The 18,635-nt window shown below is 33.7% G+C and overlaps 1 protein-coding gene across 9 annotated transcripts in view; it reads left to right on the top strand.

Moving 5' to 3' along the window:
* The window catches only part of BRINP3 (BMP/retinoic acid inducible neural specific 3), a 260,256-nt gene that overhangs the window by 159,095 nt on the left and 82,526 nt on the right, over window positions 1–18,635 (top strand). For all 9 annotated transcript variants that reach the window (XM_074317037.1, XM_074317036.1, XM_074317038.1 and 6 more), the window contains 2 exons: window positions 3,007–3,112; window positions 10,328–10,564. In XM_074317037.1, coding sequence (XP_074173138.1) covers window positions 3,007–3,112; window positions 10,328–10,564 — 343 coding nt within the window. The remainder of the gene's footprint in view (window positions 1–3,006; window positions 3,113–10,327; window positions 10,565–18,635) is intronic.

Genomic DNA, 18,635 nt, shown 5'->3' with positions numbered 1-18,635 from the left:
TAACATAATACTATTCTGAAGTACATGACAATCTGGTGCTGTGAATAAAGGATGGTCGGTCCTGAGCATCACTTGGTTCCTACTGTCAGACATTTTCATCTCTGACAAAAGGATGAGAACAAATACATAAAATGAGGGGAGGGGAGAGCAATAGGCAGTGTTCCTCTGGGCTACTAATTTATTTCATTGCTTGAATTTCCAACATGAACGTTTATGACTTTCACGATTAAAAATGACAGGTTGGAACAAACAACAGTACTGACATTCCGTATTTTTTCTTATCATATGCTCAATAAATAGTTCACAGATGAGAAGTTATTGTCTTGGGGAATAGACACAATCATGAGGGGTTGTTTGGTTTTGCTTTTTTGTTTGTTTGGAATTTAAAAGGTAAAAAGATTTCCTCCTCTTGATTTCAGATAAAGTTTCTAGGAACATTGCAAGTTTTTAAAACATGTGTATTTACAGATTTACAATAAGAAATATACTATTCATGCAATTATACACTTTTTAAATTGCTGATAAACAATAATTAGTTCCATAAAAATGGTGAACTAATGTTTTGTTTTATTTTGAAAAAAGCCTAGAGCAAAAGCTGTTTCACATAGTTGTATGTAATGTATGTGTGTGCATAATTTTACACAGTACATATACATTTTCTCTCCACATGAGTAAATATGTTTTCATATAATCATACTCTTTTCATAGGTTCCTGATTGTCTTCTATACCAGAGGTTGGAAGACTTCCTGTTTTTATTGTTGTTACTGTTGTTTTATTCATTTCTATTCTACGTAACTCAGCTGCCTACTTTTTTCCTGTAGCAAAATTTTAGGTTTATTTTTATAGATTATTTTTACTATATCGTGATCTATTCATATTGATGTGACCTTGGACATAATTTGTGTCTAGTCTGGTTCAAGGGTATGTTTGATTTAGGGTGATTTCAAATCCAGGTGCCCTTTCTCTGTTCACAAAGAAAAATGTTAACATCAGCACCGATATCAGAAGAAGTATCATGATCTTACAACCTTGATTGAGAGCGGGCTGTGAATAGTTTCAATAAGTTCACACTAGAGTTATTCTTGTTCCTTTGCTTTTTAATAGCAAGCATATAAGCATACTCTATATTTACCTTGGAATAATTACTGTGGTTCAAGGTGCTGTCGCTTTGCTTCATATCTTGTTGTTATTACTTATGCTAGAAATCTCAGTTGCCTTTCCTTCCCTCCATAGTGTACATTTTCAGTGTTTCATAATCTTGCCAGTTATAATTGTTTTTATAGTCCATTTTCTTAAGGTAAATCTTATTGCAGCTGCTTATTTCATCCCTTCATCATCTCAGTAATGGCCTTAATGTCTTCCTTGGTTTGGTTTTCCTGTCACACTGCCCTCTTCTCTTTCTCTTAATCAACACCCATGGGTTTACACAAGAACCTAATATGTGTCGCAGCTACTTCAGTGAACAAATAGCAATGTCTCCACACACTGTGGGGCTGGCATTCTAATGAGAAGTGTCAACAGTAATTGTGATAAATGAGTAAATTATTCAGCATGTAGAAGATGATATCTACTGTAGAAAAACAGAACAAGGTAAAGGAGAAAAGGAAATAGTAACAGTTGAAAGAAGGAAGTGTGGGAAGGTGTGTTCATTTAAAATAGGTTAGTGCAGGTAGTCCTAAGTGAGTGACATTCGAACAAAAACTTGAAGACAGTGAAGGTGTGAGCTGAGAAATGTATTGAGAAAGACCTCTCCAGGTACAGGGACAGCGAGCCACAAATTCTGGAACAAGAGGATAACTAGTGTGTTTGCTGGACAGCACAGAGGCTGTGTGGTGGGCGGAGTCTATGAGGAAGAGAGAGGGGAGGGGAGTCCAGAGAGGTAACAGGAGCTGGATAACATGACATTTTTTTAGTCCTAGAAAGAAAGGGCTCTTGGCTTTTACCCTTAGCGGCATGGGAGGCCATTGGGGCGTTGTGAACGGTGGAGTGAAATGATCTGAATGATGTTTTGCAAATATTCAACATTGAGAAGAGAATGTCTTTATAAAACACAAAGATTATTACAAAACTCCCCTGCTTAAAATACGCTTGGTTTAAAAAAAAAATGTCTTTGATATAAATTTCCAGCCTCACATAATTGGTTAACCGTCTCCTCATCTCCTGACACTATTCTTCTCTAGGAAGCCATGGAAAAATCAGTCTACAATATGTGATTCCGTAATTAAGTGCTAAGGCTGTGCAGTGCAAACCATAGCGGTATAGAAGTGGTAAAACACCACACGTGGAAATCATTAGGGCTACTTCCTGTGGGTGTTTGGGCATGGGCTCAGTCTTGAGGGTCGATGAAATCAGTTTGTCAAAGGGTGAAGGGGGGATATAGGATGAGGATGTTGTGTGCGAAAGAATTAGAAACAAGAGTGTCCAGTTGGACAGCAAGATAACCTGCCTGTTGGGGAGCAGTGGGGCAGACAGGAGCCACGCAGAAGAGTTTAGACTTCGATGCCACCATAAAAAGAGGGGCCATTGGTAATTTTTTTTTTTAAGTAGAATAATAAAATCATAAAATCAGTTTTTAGACAGGAGCCTGGTAGATGGTTCTGATTTGCTGAGGAATGATAAACAAGCAAACAAAATAACAATTCTCATATGAATCAAAACTTGCTCTCTACGTAAAGGAGCATGCCCTCATCTTATCTCAGACAGTCAGTCACCTGATGGGAGTGATGCTTTTGACCAAAGAGGGCTCCCATTATTTTCCTCGAAGATTTATGCCTGGCCCAGGGAAGAACATGGAATTAAAGACAAAGGGAGTTATGTTTCTCCTCTGTGCTTCAGTGTGTGTAGTATTTCTATCTATTGGATCCTAGACTTTTCAGTGATGTTTCCTGTTAAACGTGTAATATCAGTGTCGGACAACTACACTGAACTGAAAGAACATGGTAAAGTCTGATGTATGTAATAAAGTTGCTATGTTTTCCTTTTTTTTTCTTTTTCTTTTTTGCCAGGTAACAGAAACACGAACAGGTCCTCTTGGCTGCAGTAACTATGACAACCTAGATTCTGTCAGTTCTGTTCTGGTTCAGAGTCCTGAGAATAAGATTCAGTTGCAAGGTATGTATGTGAATTTTCATTAATTGTCTATGAGCCTGGATGACAGTTAACCAGCTCTGATTACTTTCTCCTCCTCCTCCTTCTGCTTTTTGTTTGTTTGTTTTTAAGCCACATGTGTGGCTCTAGGCTGTTAAAATGGTCATAAAAGGGCGATTTCCTAATTTTTAGCTGATATCAACATTCTAGATCAGATGAAGAAAATGTCCAAATTCAATGTACTTTTTTTTTTTTAGTTTCAGGTATACAAAACAATATGGAGGGACCTAGAGAACATTATGTTAAGTGAAATAAGCCAGACAGAGAAAGACAAATACCATATGATCTCACTTATATGTGGAATCTAAAGAAAAGAATAAATGAATGAAATAATCAGATACAGTCTCAGAGACATAGAGGAAAAACTGAGGGTTGCTAGATGGGAGGGGGAGTGGGGATAAGGGAGGTGAGGGCATTAGAAAGCACAATGCGTAACCACAAGATGGCCACAGGGATACAAAAGTCAATTTACTTCTTAAATTATGTAATTTCTAGCAATTAAATTTATCATGATAATATTTTACTTCCATGCACTAATCATTATGTCAATAAGTAGCTGTTTTTTCATGTGTCTGCCTGAGATTTGACTTTTTCGTGGTAGATTTTGGTAAAAGTAGTGGACAAATTTATGCAAAGTGTAGCATGAACTGTTGACATTTTAAATATAACCGAATACGACTGTTAAGGCTGCATTTGTCTTCTGACAAATAGAAATGTACTTGAGATTATACTAACAAAATTTTTATATTTATATTATTTTCACTATAAAGGTAAATTATCTGATAATGGTGATAACTTACTATCTTTTTCTATTACTATATTTTGAGATAATTTAATAGAGAATTTTTTTAAATAACTTTTTATAAGTATATATTGTCTCCAAAATGATTATCTGTATGCGTATTACTCACTCATACAGGCAGGAAAAGGTTATGCCTACCACGTTTAAACATGTACTAGTTTGAATAAGTTCAGGAAAGTCTTTGTCATGACTGATCACAGAAATGATTGTGAGCTGTTGTTTTCTAGTCTACCTTTCTTAATTGCATAAGTTAGAGCTGTGTTTACAATCTTCAGTTTTACATAAAAATGACTAAAAATTTTAGAAATTCTGCCATTTGTTCTCAACTTTTCAACCTTGAAAAATGTAACAGCTTTGGTTTATTTAAATTTATCCAAAATAATGAATGACATTCATTTTGAGTTGTATAAAAATTGCAAAGAAAGTACTTTACAATTGTGAACTTTAAATACTATCTAACAGATCATTATCAGTTTTAGATTTAAAGTTAATGAAATATTTTCTCTAAACAGAAATACAGTTTACTAATAGTATTTGTAATTCTTTACTGCTTACTCCTTTTCAAATGTATGTTTTTCCATCAGAGTAATAACTTTCATTGAAAAGGACAAATAAGGTTTATATCAAATATGCTTATTGCAATTGATTTATTATTAAAATGTATTGAACACAATTTATTGATTTTACTGTTTGTGAATCACTGTTGTGTTCAGTTTTCAGAATATTATAAACACAAAACTTCAGCCTTTTATCTGTCTTCAAAAAAAAAATTGACACAAGGAATAAATGAAGCAACACTTCCCTTATGTCTAACTATATTTCTACTCTTTTCAATTTATGTGAGTAATTTCTGCATCTCTTTCACCTTTTTCTATTCGTCAGGCTGATATGTTCAATTGTCTGTTGCAACCCTACTTGTACAAAGGCCTTTTCCAAACATAATCTTAGGAAATCACTATCAAGACCATCAATCTCCCATGTACTCTTTCTTAAATTTCGTCTGAATATACTGATAGTCTTGAGAATCGTGTTGATTCACCTTTTCAACCTCACCTTTAACAGTAGCCCTTTGCTTGTCCTCTTTAAAAAAGACTACAAAGCATTCACTGATTCTGAATCAATGTTATCGTAAATAAATTCCTTTCAAGGATATAAAGACTAGTGGATTACTCTATGTGGTATTTGGAAAAACTAGTGTCTCTAAAAAATATTTTATTGAGGTACCACCATAGGTCTTTGTGTCTTTAATAGTTAGTTAGTTAGCATAGGTCTTTGTGTCTTTAATAGTTAGTTAGTTAATTAGTTAGATGGATGGATACATACATGTACATCGATATAGATGATATAGAGGTAGATAGATAGATACATACATGCATATATATACATATTGTCTGTCTGTGTGTGTGTGTGTGTGTGTGTGTGTGTGTGTGTGTTGTTTTGATTTTAAGCACAAGGTGAAGTATTAGAATTAAGGTTTGGCCCTTTAGGAGTCTTTTTACTTCAGATATCATCAGAAGTCTGGAATTAAGAGTTTTTCAGTATTGATCTTCTTCTTCCAAGAGCTTTGTCTTGTAGGAGAAAATGAATTGCTCCTGAAGTAGAATTTTATCAGAGCAAAGAAAGTATCAATATGAATTACTAAAGGTAACAGCGTTAGTCAATAAATTTAGAACAAAACTTTACTTAACTGTCTATATAAGAATTAACATTTAGAGATGGGGTGTCAAAGGGCTGCACATAACAGATTAATTTTGACTGAAAATAAGTGAAATTAAATATTTTCTGGAAGTGAGAAAGCTGAATTTACCTGCTTGTTTGATCTTGAGATCTGGCTTTGCTAATTAGGTTACAAAGCAGACATTTTTCAAAAATTGAAAGCTGTATCTACAACTCCAAAATATTGATGAAAGTATATTTAATATATATGACAAAAAAGTAATTCATAAGAATTACTTTAATTACTTGAAGTTAATACTAGTCCAATTTTTTAACCCCTGATGAATTTACCACATCAAACATGGTTCCTCTGAGTCAAAGGTTAACAAGAGTAATTAAAAGTCATTTATGAAATCTTCGTAATAGATGTTTGGTAAAATTTCTAGAAATCAGGAAAGTGAATGATCTATATGACTGAGTTACAAATACTTTTTCAGATAAGTTGGTCCTTAATGTTTATTTTATCAAAATTGGCACAGGACTTGGTTATCATCGCATGAAAAAATGTAATGTGTTTTTAAATGATGGCTCACTCTGCAATATTTTTTGTTTATAATAAAAACCTAATGATATTGCCTCACAAAACTATTTTGTTTCTCTATTAATATATTTAAATAAATTTTATTAAATATAAAAATGAAACATAGGGAAATAATTTATATTAAAGCTATATATATATATATATATTAATTTGTATTTCTAGTAAAATATACATAAACTAATTAACAATATGAGCGAAGAAGCAGTGAGGAGTACTGGTCAGCTGCTCATTTTCAATTAGTTGCTTGTCTTACTACATGCAAGTTACTATTTTCTTGATATCGCATGAATTTTATAAAACCTCATGTATTGATTCACCAAATATTGCTTCTTTCCTTTGTCATATCATTCCGTGGTTCCAGTTAAGTGTATTTTTGGAGCTTTTGGTCATGACCTGTACATCTCTTATACTATCTTTGGTATTTTATACCCTTTGCCTTTTTATTCTGTGTTCAATATTTTTTTCTGACATATTCAAGTTTGCGAATTATCTCTTCAGCTGTGCCTAGTCCGCTATTAAATTCACCAATCACATGTTTACTCTAATTTATATATTTTTATCTGCAATATTTCTATTTGATTATTACTTATAATTTCTAGATTTCTGTCAAAATTGTCTGCTTTGTCATTAAATTTTTTATGAGGTCATTGAAATTAATTTAGAGTTTGTGTTTGATAGACTCTATAGCTTCCCTTGGTATTTTTTATGCTCATTATATTTTTTATTGAATTCGGATGCTTTACATGCAAATTTGTACAAATTATTTAAAATTCATGATGACATTTTCTTTCTACAGAGATTTACTTTTGTGTCCAATACATTTTTAACCGAACCATTTGGAAGTATGATTTAGCCCTGGTGAATGAAGCCTAGTTGCTGTTTTACTTACTTCTTGGGTATGCAGCCCTTCTGGGTTACAAGTCGTGAAGAATTTAGTATCTTTATCATGACTGGTTCAAAACTTCAATATTTGCTTTGCTAACTGGGCAAAACTCTAAGACACAAGCTCTGCCCAAAGTTTGGCTCACTCCTCAGGGGTTCTTTTCTTTGCAGGTTAACCCCAGAAATCCTCACTAGTATTGATACTCGGATCCTTTCAAACTGATTATTTCTAATATTTTCTCCAGATTTTTGATTTGTTGCTCCTGAGAAGGTTGGTTCAAAAAAAAAAAAAAAAAAAAAAAAATCTAGTCCTCAAGTGCTAGATTCCTCCACATTCCACTCTGGTTCCAGCTTGTAGCTCTTGCCCAGCCTCACACAGTAGTCTCCTGTGCTCAGAACACAGCTGCCTTAAGCGTTGTCTCAGTACCAAGGAGACCGACTCTGCAGTCTTATCAGTATGCTTACTCTACTGTTTCTGTACATTAAAAATAAATCCTTAGTACAGCCTCCAATCACTCTTGAATTGTCTGCCAAGCTACTCCAAGTGATCTTGGAAGGGTATTGATTATTGTTTAAATACCAGGGGTGCCAAAAAAAATGTATACACATGACTTGTATTCATCTTTAGTTATCAGTATATATTATTACAATTTTAATACAGTTTTTTTTTCCTTTCTTAAAATGTGTATACATTTTTTTGGCACCCTTTTGGCTCTCTCTGTATGTGGTCTTGTTCTTAAATTACAAAGTTTTGTGTGGTCTGTCCTCAGACATCTTTCCCAAAAATCTTTGTTATTTTTAGTGTGGTTTTACAGAATGCCAGTTTCCTTCTTTTAGTGATAGATGGATAGCTAGCTTGATAGATAAAGATAATTATAGCAGAAATGCTTGTGTGTCTAAAACTGCACTGATCATTTCTTGCCACTAATCATTCCTTGCCAAATTACTTCTCCAGCCTTCTCTATTTCTGCAAAAGCGTTCTTATCTCTACAGATTGAAAGTTACAATGTGATTACTTGGCTTACGACATTTTTAATGTTATGTAAATTCTTTTTTATTTTTATTTTTTGGTAAAATTAAGGTTGAGAGAGATCAGTGGCTTCTATACATCTTGTCCACTCATTTATACTTTCCTAAAATGTTTCGATAAGTATATGCTGCTTGCTGAGTCTCGTTATCAGAGACTCTGACTTGCTTCTTTTTAAAGTGGAATAGGGGTGTTTTGAGATGAAATTGTTAGATATTTCTGAGGTAATTAGGTGACCTGTAAGACTAGTAAATTAACAGTATTTCTTGCTTTATCATTTTACTCTTCTAAGGCATTTGACATATCTCACCTGCCTTATATCAAATAAGTTTGTTAGATTCTCGTTTTTCTTCTCTTATCACCTAAATTGCCTTTCCATCACTTTTTTTCAGTTTACCTAGTTTTAGTCTTCTATATGTATTAATCTCTTTCTTTATATCTTCCACTTCCAAATAAGTACCTTCCAGAGTATTCTGCATCTTTAAGTGTCTTTTACATACAATTTAAATAATTCCACACACTTCGCTCTGATCTAGAAACCCCAATAACAATATTCTAAATTTATTTTTCTAAGCAACTCACTCATTGCATTCTTATAGTCCATGTGCATTGAAATAATACTACTTATTACTTGCTATTTTACATATATATATAATTTGTGTGTGTTGTTATTAATGTATGATCCTTTGCCACAAAAGACCTGTCTCTTAATTTTGAAAACTATCCATATGTCAAATAATGTTCCATTCTTTTTCATGAAAAGTTTCATTAATTTTATGAACCTAATATAATTGCTTACCCAGTTAATTATACCTAGTTAACTATATGCATTCCAATTCTAGTAGTTATTAAGTACTATTGTATAAAATTATTATATAGTTACTTCTTTTATTTTTCCTAATTATGTTGCAAGTACCTTTAGGGCAAAGACATGTCTCTGACATCTTCATATTTAAATTTAACAGATCTCTTCCAAATAGGACACATTCAATAGATGTTATTTGTTTGAGGGGAAATAAAAATGAATAATAAAGTGACTATGTAAGTTCTAAGAGTACTTTTCCTGACCAAAATATGGGAGAGTTAATCTGAAAGAGACAGATGTAATTGTCAAGATATTTTGAAAGTAGATTTTCTTCCTAAATTCTAATTTATGGTTTTTAAAATTATCTCATAGGTAATGTTCTAAGGTCAAAAAACAATTTTTTGTTAGAAAGAAAACATACGAAAGGTGTAAAAATTTAGTCTTTTATTAAATAGCAATTATGTTTTGTCCAACTTTTCCCTTACTCTCATACTTATTTTCATCTACTGATTATTTTGCTTGTTTATATTAAATTTTCCTGTGTAGCAAGAAACACTGAAATTGAAACTATATTTGTCTTGAAATATTATAATAAATATAAACATAGTGGAGATCCCCAAATATTAATCGTATAGCCTTATTTTCGTTGTTCATATTTTCTTAAGAGTGAGCAACTTTACTAGACTTGCATGTAGAAAAGTAATGAACTGTATCACTAGGGCTGTCTTAATACATGGCAAGGTAGTAAACTGGGGAACAAGTAAATCAGTCCACTTGCTTTTCTGTAGTCAGAATTAGTTATATGTTGTCAATGGCATCACATAAACTTTACCAGCAACCTTCCTTCACTCTTGTACCGATGACACAACTCGTATTAGGTTACTTATGTAGATGTAGGATGATAGTCTAAAAGTAAAATGAACATATTGAAAACTATTTGCAGTCAAGTGGGGTCACATGAATGCATGCATCTCTCTTCGAAGATAGACAGACTCTATCTACATTATGTAAAAATAACCAAGTATTCTGATCAAATACGTCAAAGAGCCAATCGAATAAGTTTAAAAACAAAATCTGGTAGTCTGAGGGATTAAACATGTCTATAATTTCTGGGATTTTTGAATGGTGCATGGAGTCAGCACATGCTGAAAAGAATTACAAATATTTGCAATTTTGTATGCTTAAATAATTTTCCAATGGTAGTTTTAAATACCCGTCAATTCATAACTTGATATACTTAACTTGTGACTTTTTAGGTTGGTGCAAAAGTAATGGCGTTTTTTTTTTTCAATTCTTTTTAACCGTTTGAACAGCAGTTACTTTGGCACCAGCCTAACAAATGTAAATATGTCTTATCTTTGTTTTTCTTGTCAATATAAACCTATTCGCTTTGTTTGTTCTTTAAGGGCTACAAGTGCTCCTTCCAGACTATCTTCAGGAGCGTTTTGTACAAGCAGCTTTGAGCTACATTGCTTGCAATTCAGAGGGAGAATTTATGTGCAAGGACAATGACTGCTGGTGTCAGTGTGGCCCCCGATTCCCAGAGTGTAACTGCCCCTCCATGGACATCCAAGCCATGGAAGAGAATCTCCTTCGAATAACCGAAACCTGGAAAGCCTACAACAGTGATTTTGAGGAATCAGGTAAGACATGTATTTTAATATAACCACTTTGAAACGTTGGCCCCAAAATTACTATATTGAAAAGACCATTTTGCCCTTTCAGAAGAAACTAGTACATACTTGGAAGGGATTTTATGTATTTTTTTTTATTCTTTCAAATAGACATGTGTATTACTTTTATTACTAGTTATTCAGTATTTCAAAGTATGTATCATGTTTGTGTATTGCTATGTCTAAGGGCACTGCAACCTAGTTTTCTCTTGACCTGATATATTTGTCACTTAACAAAGACAGTTGGTGCCTTTCTGAATACAAGAACTTATCATGTGATACCTCTGACACCTTTCTGGACTTTTCTAGTGGTCCCTCAGTTTTACTTGTGAGGCAAAATGCAGAAAGCAGATGTTCTGTATCTTCTTTACATTAACACGAATCTCATGAATGCATACTTTCACTTACTACTTATTTTTTGATCTAACTTAGATCAAGTTTGATTTGACAGTGTTTCTGGATTTTGATTTTTGCTATTTCTGAATGTGCATGAGTGTTTTCCATAAGACGTAACCTGTGATAACTATCATTTCATAAAACATTGAACTTCAAGTAAAGATTAAGGATGCCTCAACATAAAATTAAAAATATTGGTAAGAACATATGTAATAATTCATGATAAAAAAAAAATAAGAAAAATACCCAGATTGTGGTGAGTATAATTAAGTAGGATTTAGTCAAAAGTGTTGGATATGACATACTTTCAAATGCGAAAAAGAGGTTTTAACTGCCAATAGTTCACATTTATATGCTTGAATGTTATCATTCTGGTGATTCATTTAACCAAACACACTTAAAAAGTGACAACAAAATTCAACATCTATTCATGATAAAGACAAAACAAATTAGGCATACAAGCAATGCATCTCAACATAATAAAGGCCACATATGACAAACTCACAGCTAACTTCAGGTAAGGACACAACACAATTGATGGTTTACAAAGCATCACCCTTTGGTGGGGTAGAACCGCCATATTATAGCATAAAAGGGTAAGTGAATTGATGTGGGAAGAGTTAATAGTGTTAGGATTTCTTAAGATACATTTTGATAAAAAATAGTGCATAATAACTAACCCTCCTCAATTTTAATAATAATTCTCTCAAAATAGGAATAAAAAATAATTATATTTGTGTAAACAGGAAAAACTGTCCAGAATCAGAGATCCTTGTCCCTTGACATTTGCTAGGAAACCTAAGGAATTTGCAATCGCAAATTTTTCTTTCTAGTTTTCCCAACAGAATACTCAGAAAATCATGTAGTACACATCTAACATGTTCTATGCATATAAAAACATCTGATGTTTAAAAATAGTTACGGAGATGAGGGTAAACGGGATCAAATCTATGGTGATGGAAGGAGAACTGACTCTGGGTGGTGAGCACACAGTGTGAGACATAGATGATGTGTTACAGAATCGTACACCTGAAACCTATGTAATTTTACTATTGTCACCCCAATAAACTTTAATAAACAATACTTATAAAAGATAATAATAATTATGGAATGCAGCACTGTTAGATAAATTAAAATATATGGTAGTCTCCCTAGGGTTAAAAATTTTTAAATGATAAGTTACGATAGGTTAGACCAGGGAATGGTTTGAACTCCGCCTCCCCCCAATATTTAAAGAACTTACAGAGAATGCTACTCCTTTTATTTTGTTTTGGAAAGGATATATATTATATATTACATATGTATAATATGTAATATATATTATATATAATATTTATGTATATGTGTAATTATTATTATTTTTTATTCACCAAATGAGCAAATTTTGCTTCCTGGTAGATGTAGTATATTGAAGTAGGCTAACACTTCCATTGATAGTACCTAGAAAGGTGAATTTTTTTTTAATTATATTTTTAAAGACATAATAGATAATAAAAGCAACAGAAAATAAATCCTAAATGGACTAGAATTCCTGAAAGAGATGTAAGCTGGAAATTCACAGCTTCCTTCCTTCCTTCCTTCTTTTCTTCTTTCCTTCCTTCCTTCCTTCTCTCTATTTATTTTTTCATTGATTGATTCCATTCCGTAAATATTTGCCAATTCTTAGTTTAGTCCAGAAGCTGAGGAACCTGCATTTTCCCAGGAAAAGAGTGGCTGAAGGGAGAAAGAAAAAACAGCAAATTTTTAGAGGTTGTGGAGACTGACAAATTTCTAGACCCAGTGGACCTAAAAATGATCAGTTTTACCACAAGATACTTGCTGAATTTTAGATAATGCTAGATGCTAAGTCTTTGAAAACAGAGTGAAGCTAACCACAGACTTTTAGGTGCCTAAGAAATAAAAACTCTAGAGGGAGGGGTTTGAAAATAAAATAGGCAAGACTAGAAAACCCTAGAGAGAATGATGAATTGACACTTGAGTTTTTATAACTGTTTTTGTTCCCCTGGGGCACATTTATCAATTTAAGGCACAGTTAGAAGCTGAGGATCTAGAATTAGTGCCTAGAAAATGTTGCTATTCCTGGATAGAGGGAAAGAAAAAAATTTTTTCAGCCACGGTAGATTGAATTGAGAAAATTGGAGGCTTAATGGGGATTTAAATGCAGAACCCATCTCCTCTTTAAGACATTTGCTGCATTTTGAATTTACCTGTGGCAGATGACTAAAGAGATAAACTGAAAACCTGTGAGTGGTGGTAGATAGGAATCTTTTGCAGGGTTACGACCTGAAGTAGCTGATGTCACACCATGAGCATCTGAACGTCGCCCCAGAAGAACAGGAGAGAATCAGAGGTAGACTGAGTCCTGTGAAATTATAACCCGACACTGATGATATTAGTAGCTCAAATCCTCACCTCAGGAGTTGATTCTAAAAAGATCAACTCCTTATTCAGTGTCTGTAAAATATGAAGAGGGTGACCTCTTGAGGATGAAAACATTTTCTCAAACTTCTGCAGTTCATTTTGACAAATGATGGACATAAAAACCTGATTTACAACATAGATGACCAGACAAGGCCTTATGACGAATATCAAAGAAAAAAGAAACCACACCAGACATGGAAGATGATCCCAATATTAAAATTAGTAGGAGAGATGTTTAGATGATTATTATTAAAAAGTAAAAAGAAATAATAAAGGGAAGGAAAGATAAAGTAGATGAAAATATTGAAAAGTTTGGAATGTTTGAAACTGGACTATAAGACAGTAAAGCAGAAAATGGGAAAAATCATCTGGGAAAGGTTTCAGTTGTCTTTTCAATAAATTGTGTGGGTCAGATCTAATTTCACTGCAATGGTTATTGTATTAAATGTTGTATTTTTCTCATTATATTACATATTTGAAATAAGAGACTAGCACTGGGTAAAATCGTCATCACAATAATCATCATCATATAATAGAAGGCTATTTGCTTTTTACTAGAGACATGCAAGCACAGATAAGTTGAGGTTAAACGGGGGGAAATATGTACTGCAAACATTAGTGAAAAATTACTAGACTAAATTTTAAAGCAAGATACATTAACTGAAGTAAAAATATTCCATAATAATAACATAATTCAACAGTAATATATATCATAATTATTAATTTACATGAATCACACCACACTCATTAAAAGGGCAGCTAAGACTTTATTAAGACTATTGTAATAAAGGAGAGAGACTTATAATAGAGACTTAGGACAGACTTACAATTGAACTCAACTCCTCTGAAACAAAAGGAGGATTTTGAAAACACCAGGATTATTAGCTCAAGGAAAAGTGCTAGAGGACATTAGCAGGAAGGGTGGTCAGTGTGATTCCACCATCTGTGTTTGCTAATTGTCCCTTATTGAAGTTAGTCTCCTACTTTCCCACAGAGAATGGGAAATAAGTGCGCCATCTCCTATTCCTCTGATGCTTACATTTCAAGCAGATGGCCCCCAGGTCCTTGAGAAAGACATTTCCGCTTTCTAGAATATTTACACCTTGAAGGGACAAAGAAGGAATTTACTATTGCAAGTTTCCTGAAGCAAAGGGAGATCAGGAATAAATCTGTTGAGAGTTTAGTCAAGACGAGGGGAACATTCATGCCCTTTTGGTTAATACCCAATAACAGAGCCCCCAAAACCATGAAGAAAAATTTGACAGGACAAAAAGGAACAAAAGACACATAAGAATCATAGTGTGGCAGTTTACATACTTCTTTTAATAAATGAAAGAACAAACAAATTGAATATCAGTGAAGATTTATTGAATTTCAAAAGGGACTTAACAGATTAAAATAAAGGGAACACTTATCAGACAAAAAGAAATGACAGAATTCATAATGTCTAGTGTTCATTAAATATTTACCAAATTTCACCATAAGCTGGATCATAAGCCTGAACAAATTCCAAAAGATTGAAATCATTTAGAATATGTATTCTGACTACAATGTAATTAAACTGAAATCAGTAACTAAAAGATAAATGGGCAAACTTCATCTGCCTGCAAATTAAGTTCTAGGCTTCTAAGTAATCTATGCAAAAGAAGTTAAATAAAAAGTTAAGTCGAAAGTGTAAGTCAAACAAAAAGTTATAAAAGAGAAAATAAGTTGAACTGAACACTGATAAAAATATGACAAATCAAAACTTGTGTAATGCAGGTAAAGAATTGCTTCAGGGGAAATTTATAGCCTAAAGACAGCTTTTTGGGAAAAAAAGAGAAAGAAACTTGGAAATCAATTATTTAAAGCTCTACCTTAAGCATTTTAAAAAATAAATAACTTTCTCTTTAATTAGATGGGAGAAACAAAGACAACAGCAGAAATTAATACAATTGAAAATAATTTGGCAGGTAGAGAAAAGCCAGAGTCAAATGTTTGTTCTCTGGAAAGACTAATAAACCTAATAATTACCCAGAGTAATCAAGAAAAAAATGGAAAAGTATACAAACTTGAAATATCAGAAGTGTGAAAGGACACATCACTAGATACACTACAGAAATCTTTTTAAAAATGTGAAGAAATTATGAAGAACGTTTACATCTAAACATTTGCCAATTTGGATGAAAGATACATCTTTCCAAAAGTAAATTTACCAAGCTTTACAGAAAAAGAGATCGAAAATTTTAGTTATTCATTAGGTTTGAAATAAAGGTATCTATTATTAAAGTGTTTCCCAAAAAAAAAACCTCTTTTGGCTGTAGAATAAAAAAATTGTAAACAATCTTTCTTTTGATCAGCAATACAAAAATTCTAACAAAATTTTATTTATTGAGAAGCAGTATATAAAAATAATAATATATGGTGACTAAATTAAATTTATTTCAGATTACTTTAAGCTTAAAACTATGAATCAGATTTCATCACAATTGGAACATAGAATAGAATCATGTGAACATCTCAATTAATTCAGAAAAAAACAAACACCCATTTGTGATTTAAAACTAAAAATCATGAAGCAAACTTGGAATACGTGGAACCTTCCACCTTTTAATAAAAATTTTCTACAAAAACCGAATGTATAATGGCAAAAATAGGAAAGCTTTTCTCCTGAGAGCAAGAATGAATAGTGGGGCCGGCCTGGTGGCTCAGGCGGTTGGAGCTCCATGCTCCTAACTCTGAGGGCTGCTGGTTCGATTCCCACATGGGCCAGTGGGCTCTCAACCACAAGGTTGCCAGTTCAATTCCTCAAGTCCCACAAGGGATGGTGGGCAACGCCCCCTGCAACTAAGATTGAACACGGCACCTTCAGCTGAGCTGCTGCTGAGCTCCCGGATGGCTCGTTTGTTTGGAGCGCGTCCTCTCAACCACAAGGTTGCCAGTTGGACTCCCGCAAGGGATGGTGGGCTGTGCCCCCTGCAACTAGCAACGGCAACTAGACCTGGAGCTGAGCTGCGCCCTCCACAACTACGATTGAAAGGACAACAACTTGACTTACACACTGTTCCCCAATAAAAAGTCCTGTTCCCCTCCCCAATAAAATCTTAAAAAAAAAAAAAAAAGACAACACTCAGAAGAAGTCTGACGTACTGCGAGAAAAACTTAAAAAAAAAAAAAAGAATGAATAGTGGAGCTCACTGCATGTTATATGCCTAGATTGGTGGTGAATTGGTCAAAAATTATTCAGGAATGTTCAGTGGCTACATATTTTGAGCTAGTAGTTAGAAGCTAGTGCTAATAAACGTCAGACTTTTAAATCTAGCTCGTATTCAGGCTGCCCATCTTAGGTTTAGAATCATACTTTCAGCACACTGGTCCAGCTGTGTTAATGTTGGAGAAAATATGATTTACCAAAAATATCTATTTTTTGCATTATATTTACGAAATTGTTTCTAATATCGATAAATTTTATATTTAATTCTTTGTTCTAATTTGTATCTAGTAATTAGCTGATTCATACTTAATTTGAAGTGATCCTACTGTGCTGTAAGTTTTATGATCCATTATGTATAATATTGAGGGTTTTTTTTCAGTGTATAGATAGTTAAGAATGAACCCGAATGTTTTATTAGTACATTACATCTTTAGTAAAATAACGTTCACTTATCCATACTTGGAACTAAACGACAGGTAAAATATTCTATTTTTACTGAACTCCTTTCAAAATAAGTGAAATATATGGAGAAGCACATTTGAAAGTTTTGAGAACCATTTTGTTTTTTTGAGAAACAAAACTTTTTTTTTGGTCCTCAGAGAAATAAACAAAATATAAGAAGTAATGAAGCAAATGTTACATTGGGGAACGATTTCTAAAATGTTCTCACCACCCACAAGCTCCTATTAGTTGACAGACTTTATTCTAAGCGCTTTGTTTGTAAGGAAATACACCAACTTATTTCATTTTCATGGTGATTGGGAAAGCAGTGATACTGTGGGCAAGCACTCTTTATTTATTTTTGTTATTTTTTTTATATATTTTTATTTTATTTTTTATTATTAGTTTCAGGTATACAAAATAACTTGATGATTTGACAACACACTCGCCTCACAAAGTGATAACCCCAACTAGTCTACGACCCATCTGACGCCGTACAGAGCTGTTATAATACCATTGACTATGTTCCCTGTGCTGTGCTTTACATCCTGTGACTATATACATGCATACACATTTATTTATTTAATTATAGTTGACATTCAACATTGTGTGTTTGTTTCAGTTGTGCAGCACAGTGGTTAGGCATTTCTATAATTTATGAAGCGATCCTGCCAATAAGTCTAGTACCCATCTGACACCATACACGTACAAATGGTCGTCACAGAATAGTCTCAGGGATGTGAAATACAGTATGGAGAATATAGTCGGTAATGTTGTAAAACTGTGTATATACTTTTATATGCCTGAAATTAAAATCCAGTTACACTCTAGACAGTACAAATGGGTTGGGGAGTTTCAGTTTATTTTCAAATTTTTAATTCAATTTAATTTGAAGATGTTTTTAAATACAAATAACATATCTAAAAGATATTTTCTACTGAAGTTGAGAAAAAAAAAGAGTATATGTTTGTCATTTTGTCATAAGAGCATATACATCTGAATTTAGGAAATGCGTCCTTAAACGCAAATGGCATGTGGCAATACGTGGATTCGAATGTAAATAGTAACAATACAGAGCTGTAATACCAGTCCGCAAATCTAGACAATGCTACAGAAACGCACAATCACACATTCTCTGTGGAGTGTGACATTTCAGTTTATTTTTCCTTCTGCCACTTGTCCACTGTGAGCTGGCTGCGGTCCCCTGCCGCCTCACTCCAGGACAGGCTGACGATGCAGCCTCCATCTGGAGCAATGTGTCATTGTGACAGAGCAATACCTTGTTGTACCTTGCCAGAAACAGTCATTAGCAACAGCGCTAGCGTTCTGATTTTTGACATCTTGCTTGGCACTGGAAGTGGATTGGACACATGATTTTCATCCCCAGTTACCACAGACAACAGTTCCACCAGCTGTTTCCACACAGCTTCGCATGGATTGTCACCCTTCCAGCCCCTGGTGACGTGTCCTTGACTCAGCCCCCATCCACTAAGTCAGTGCCACAGCGATAGGCTTTTGCTTCCTTCAGCTCGGCCTCTCCCCTCCATTTCCGCCTCCCATTTCTGTATAAGTCCAGATCAGCTTGGTACA

Source organism: Rhinolophus sinicus, linkage group LG12 (assembly GCF_036562045.2).
Source record: "Rhinolophus sinicus isolate RSC01 linkage group LG12, ASM3656204v1, whole genome shotgun sequence".
Classification (NCBI taxonomy): domain Eukaryota; kingdom Metazoa; phylum Chordata; class Mammalia; order Chiroptera; family Rhinolophidae; genus Rhinolophus; species Rhinolophus sinicus.
This window is presented reverse-complemented; position numbering and strand designations above follow the sequence as displayed.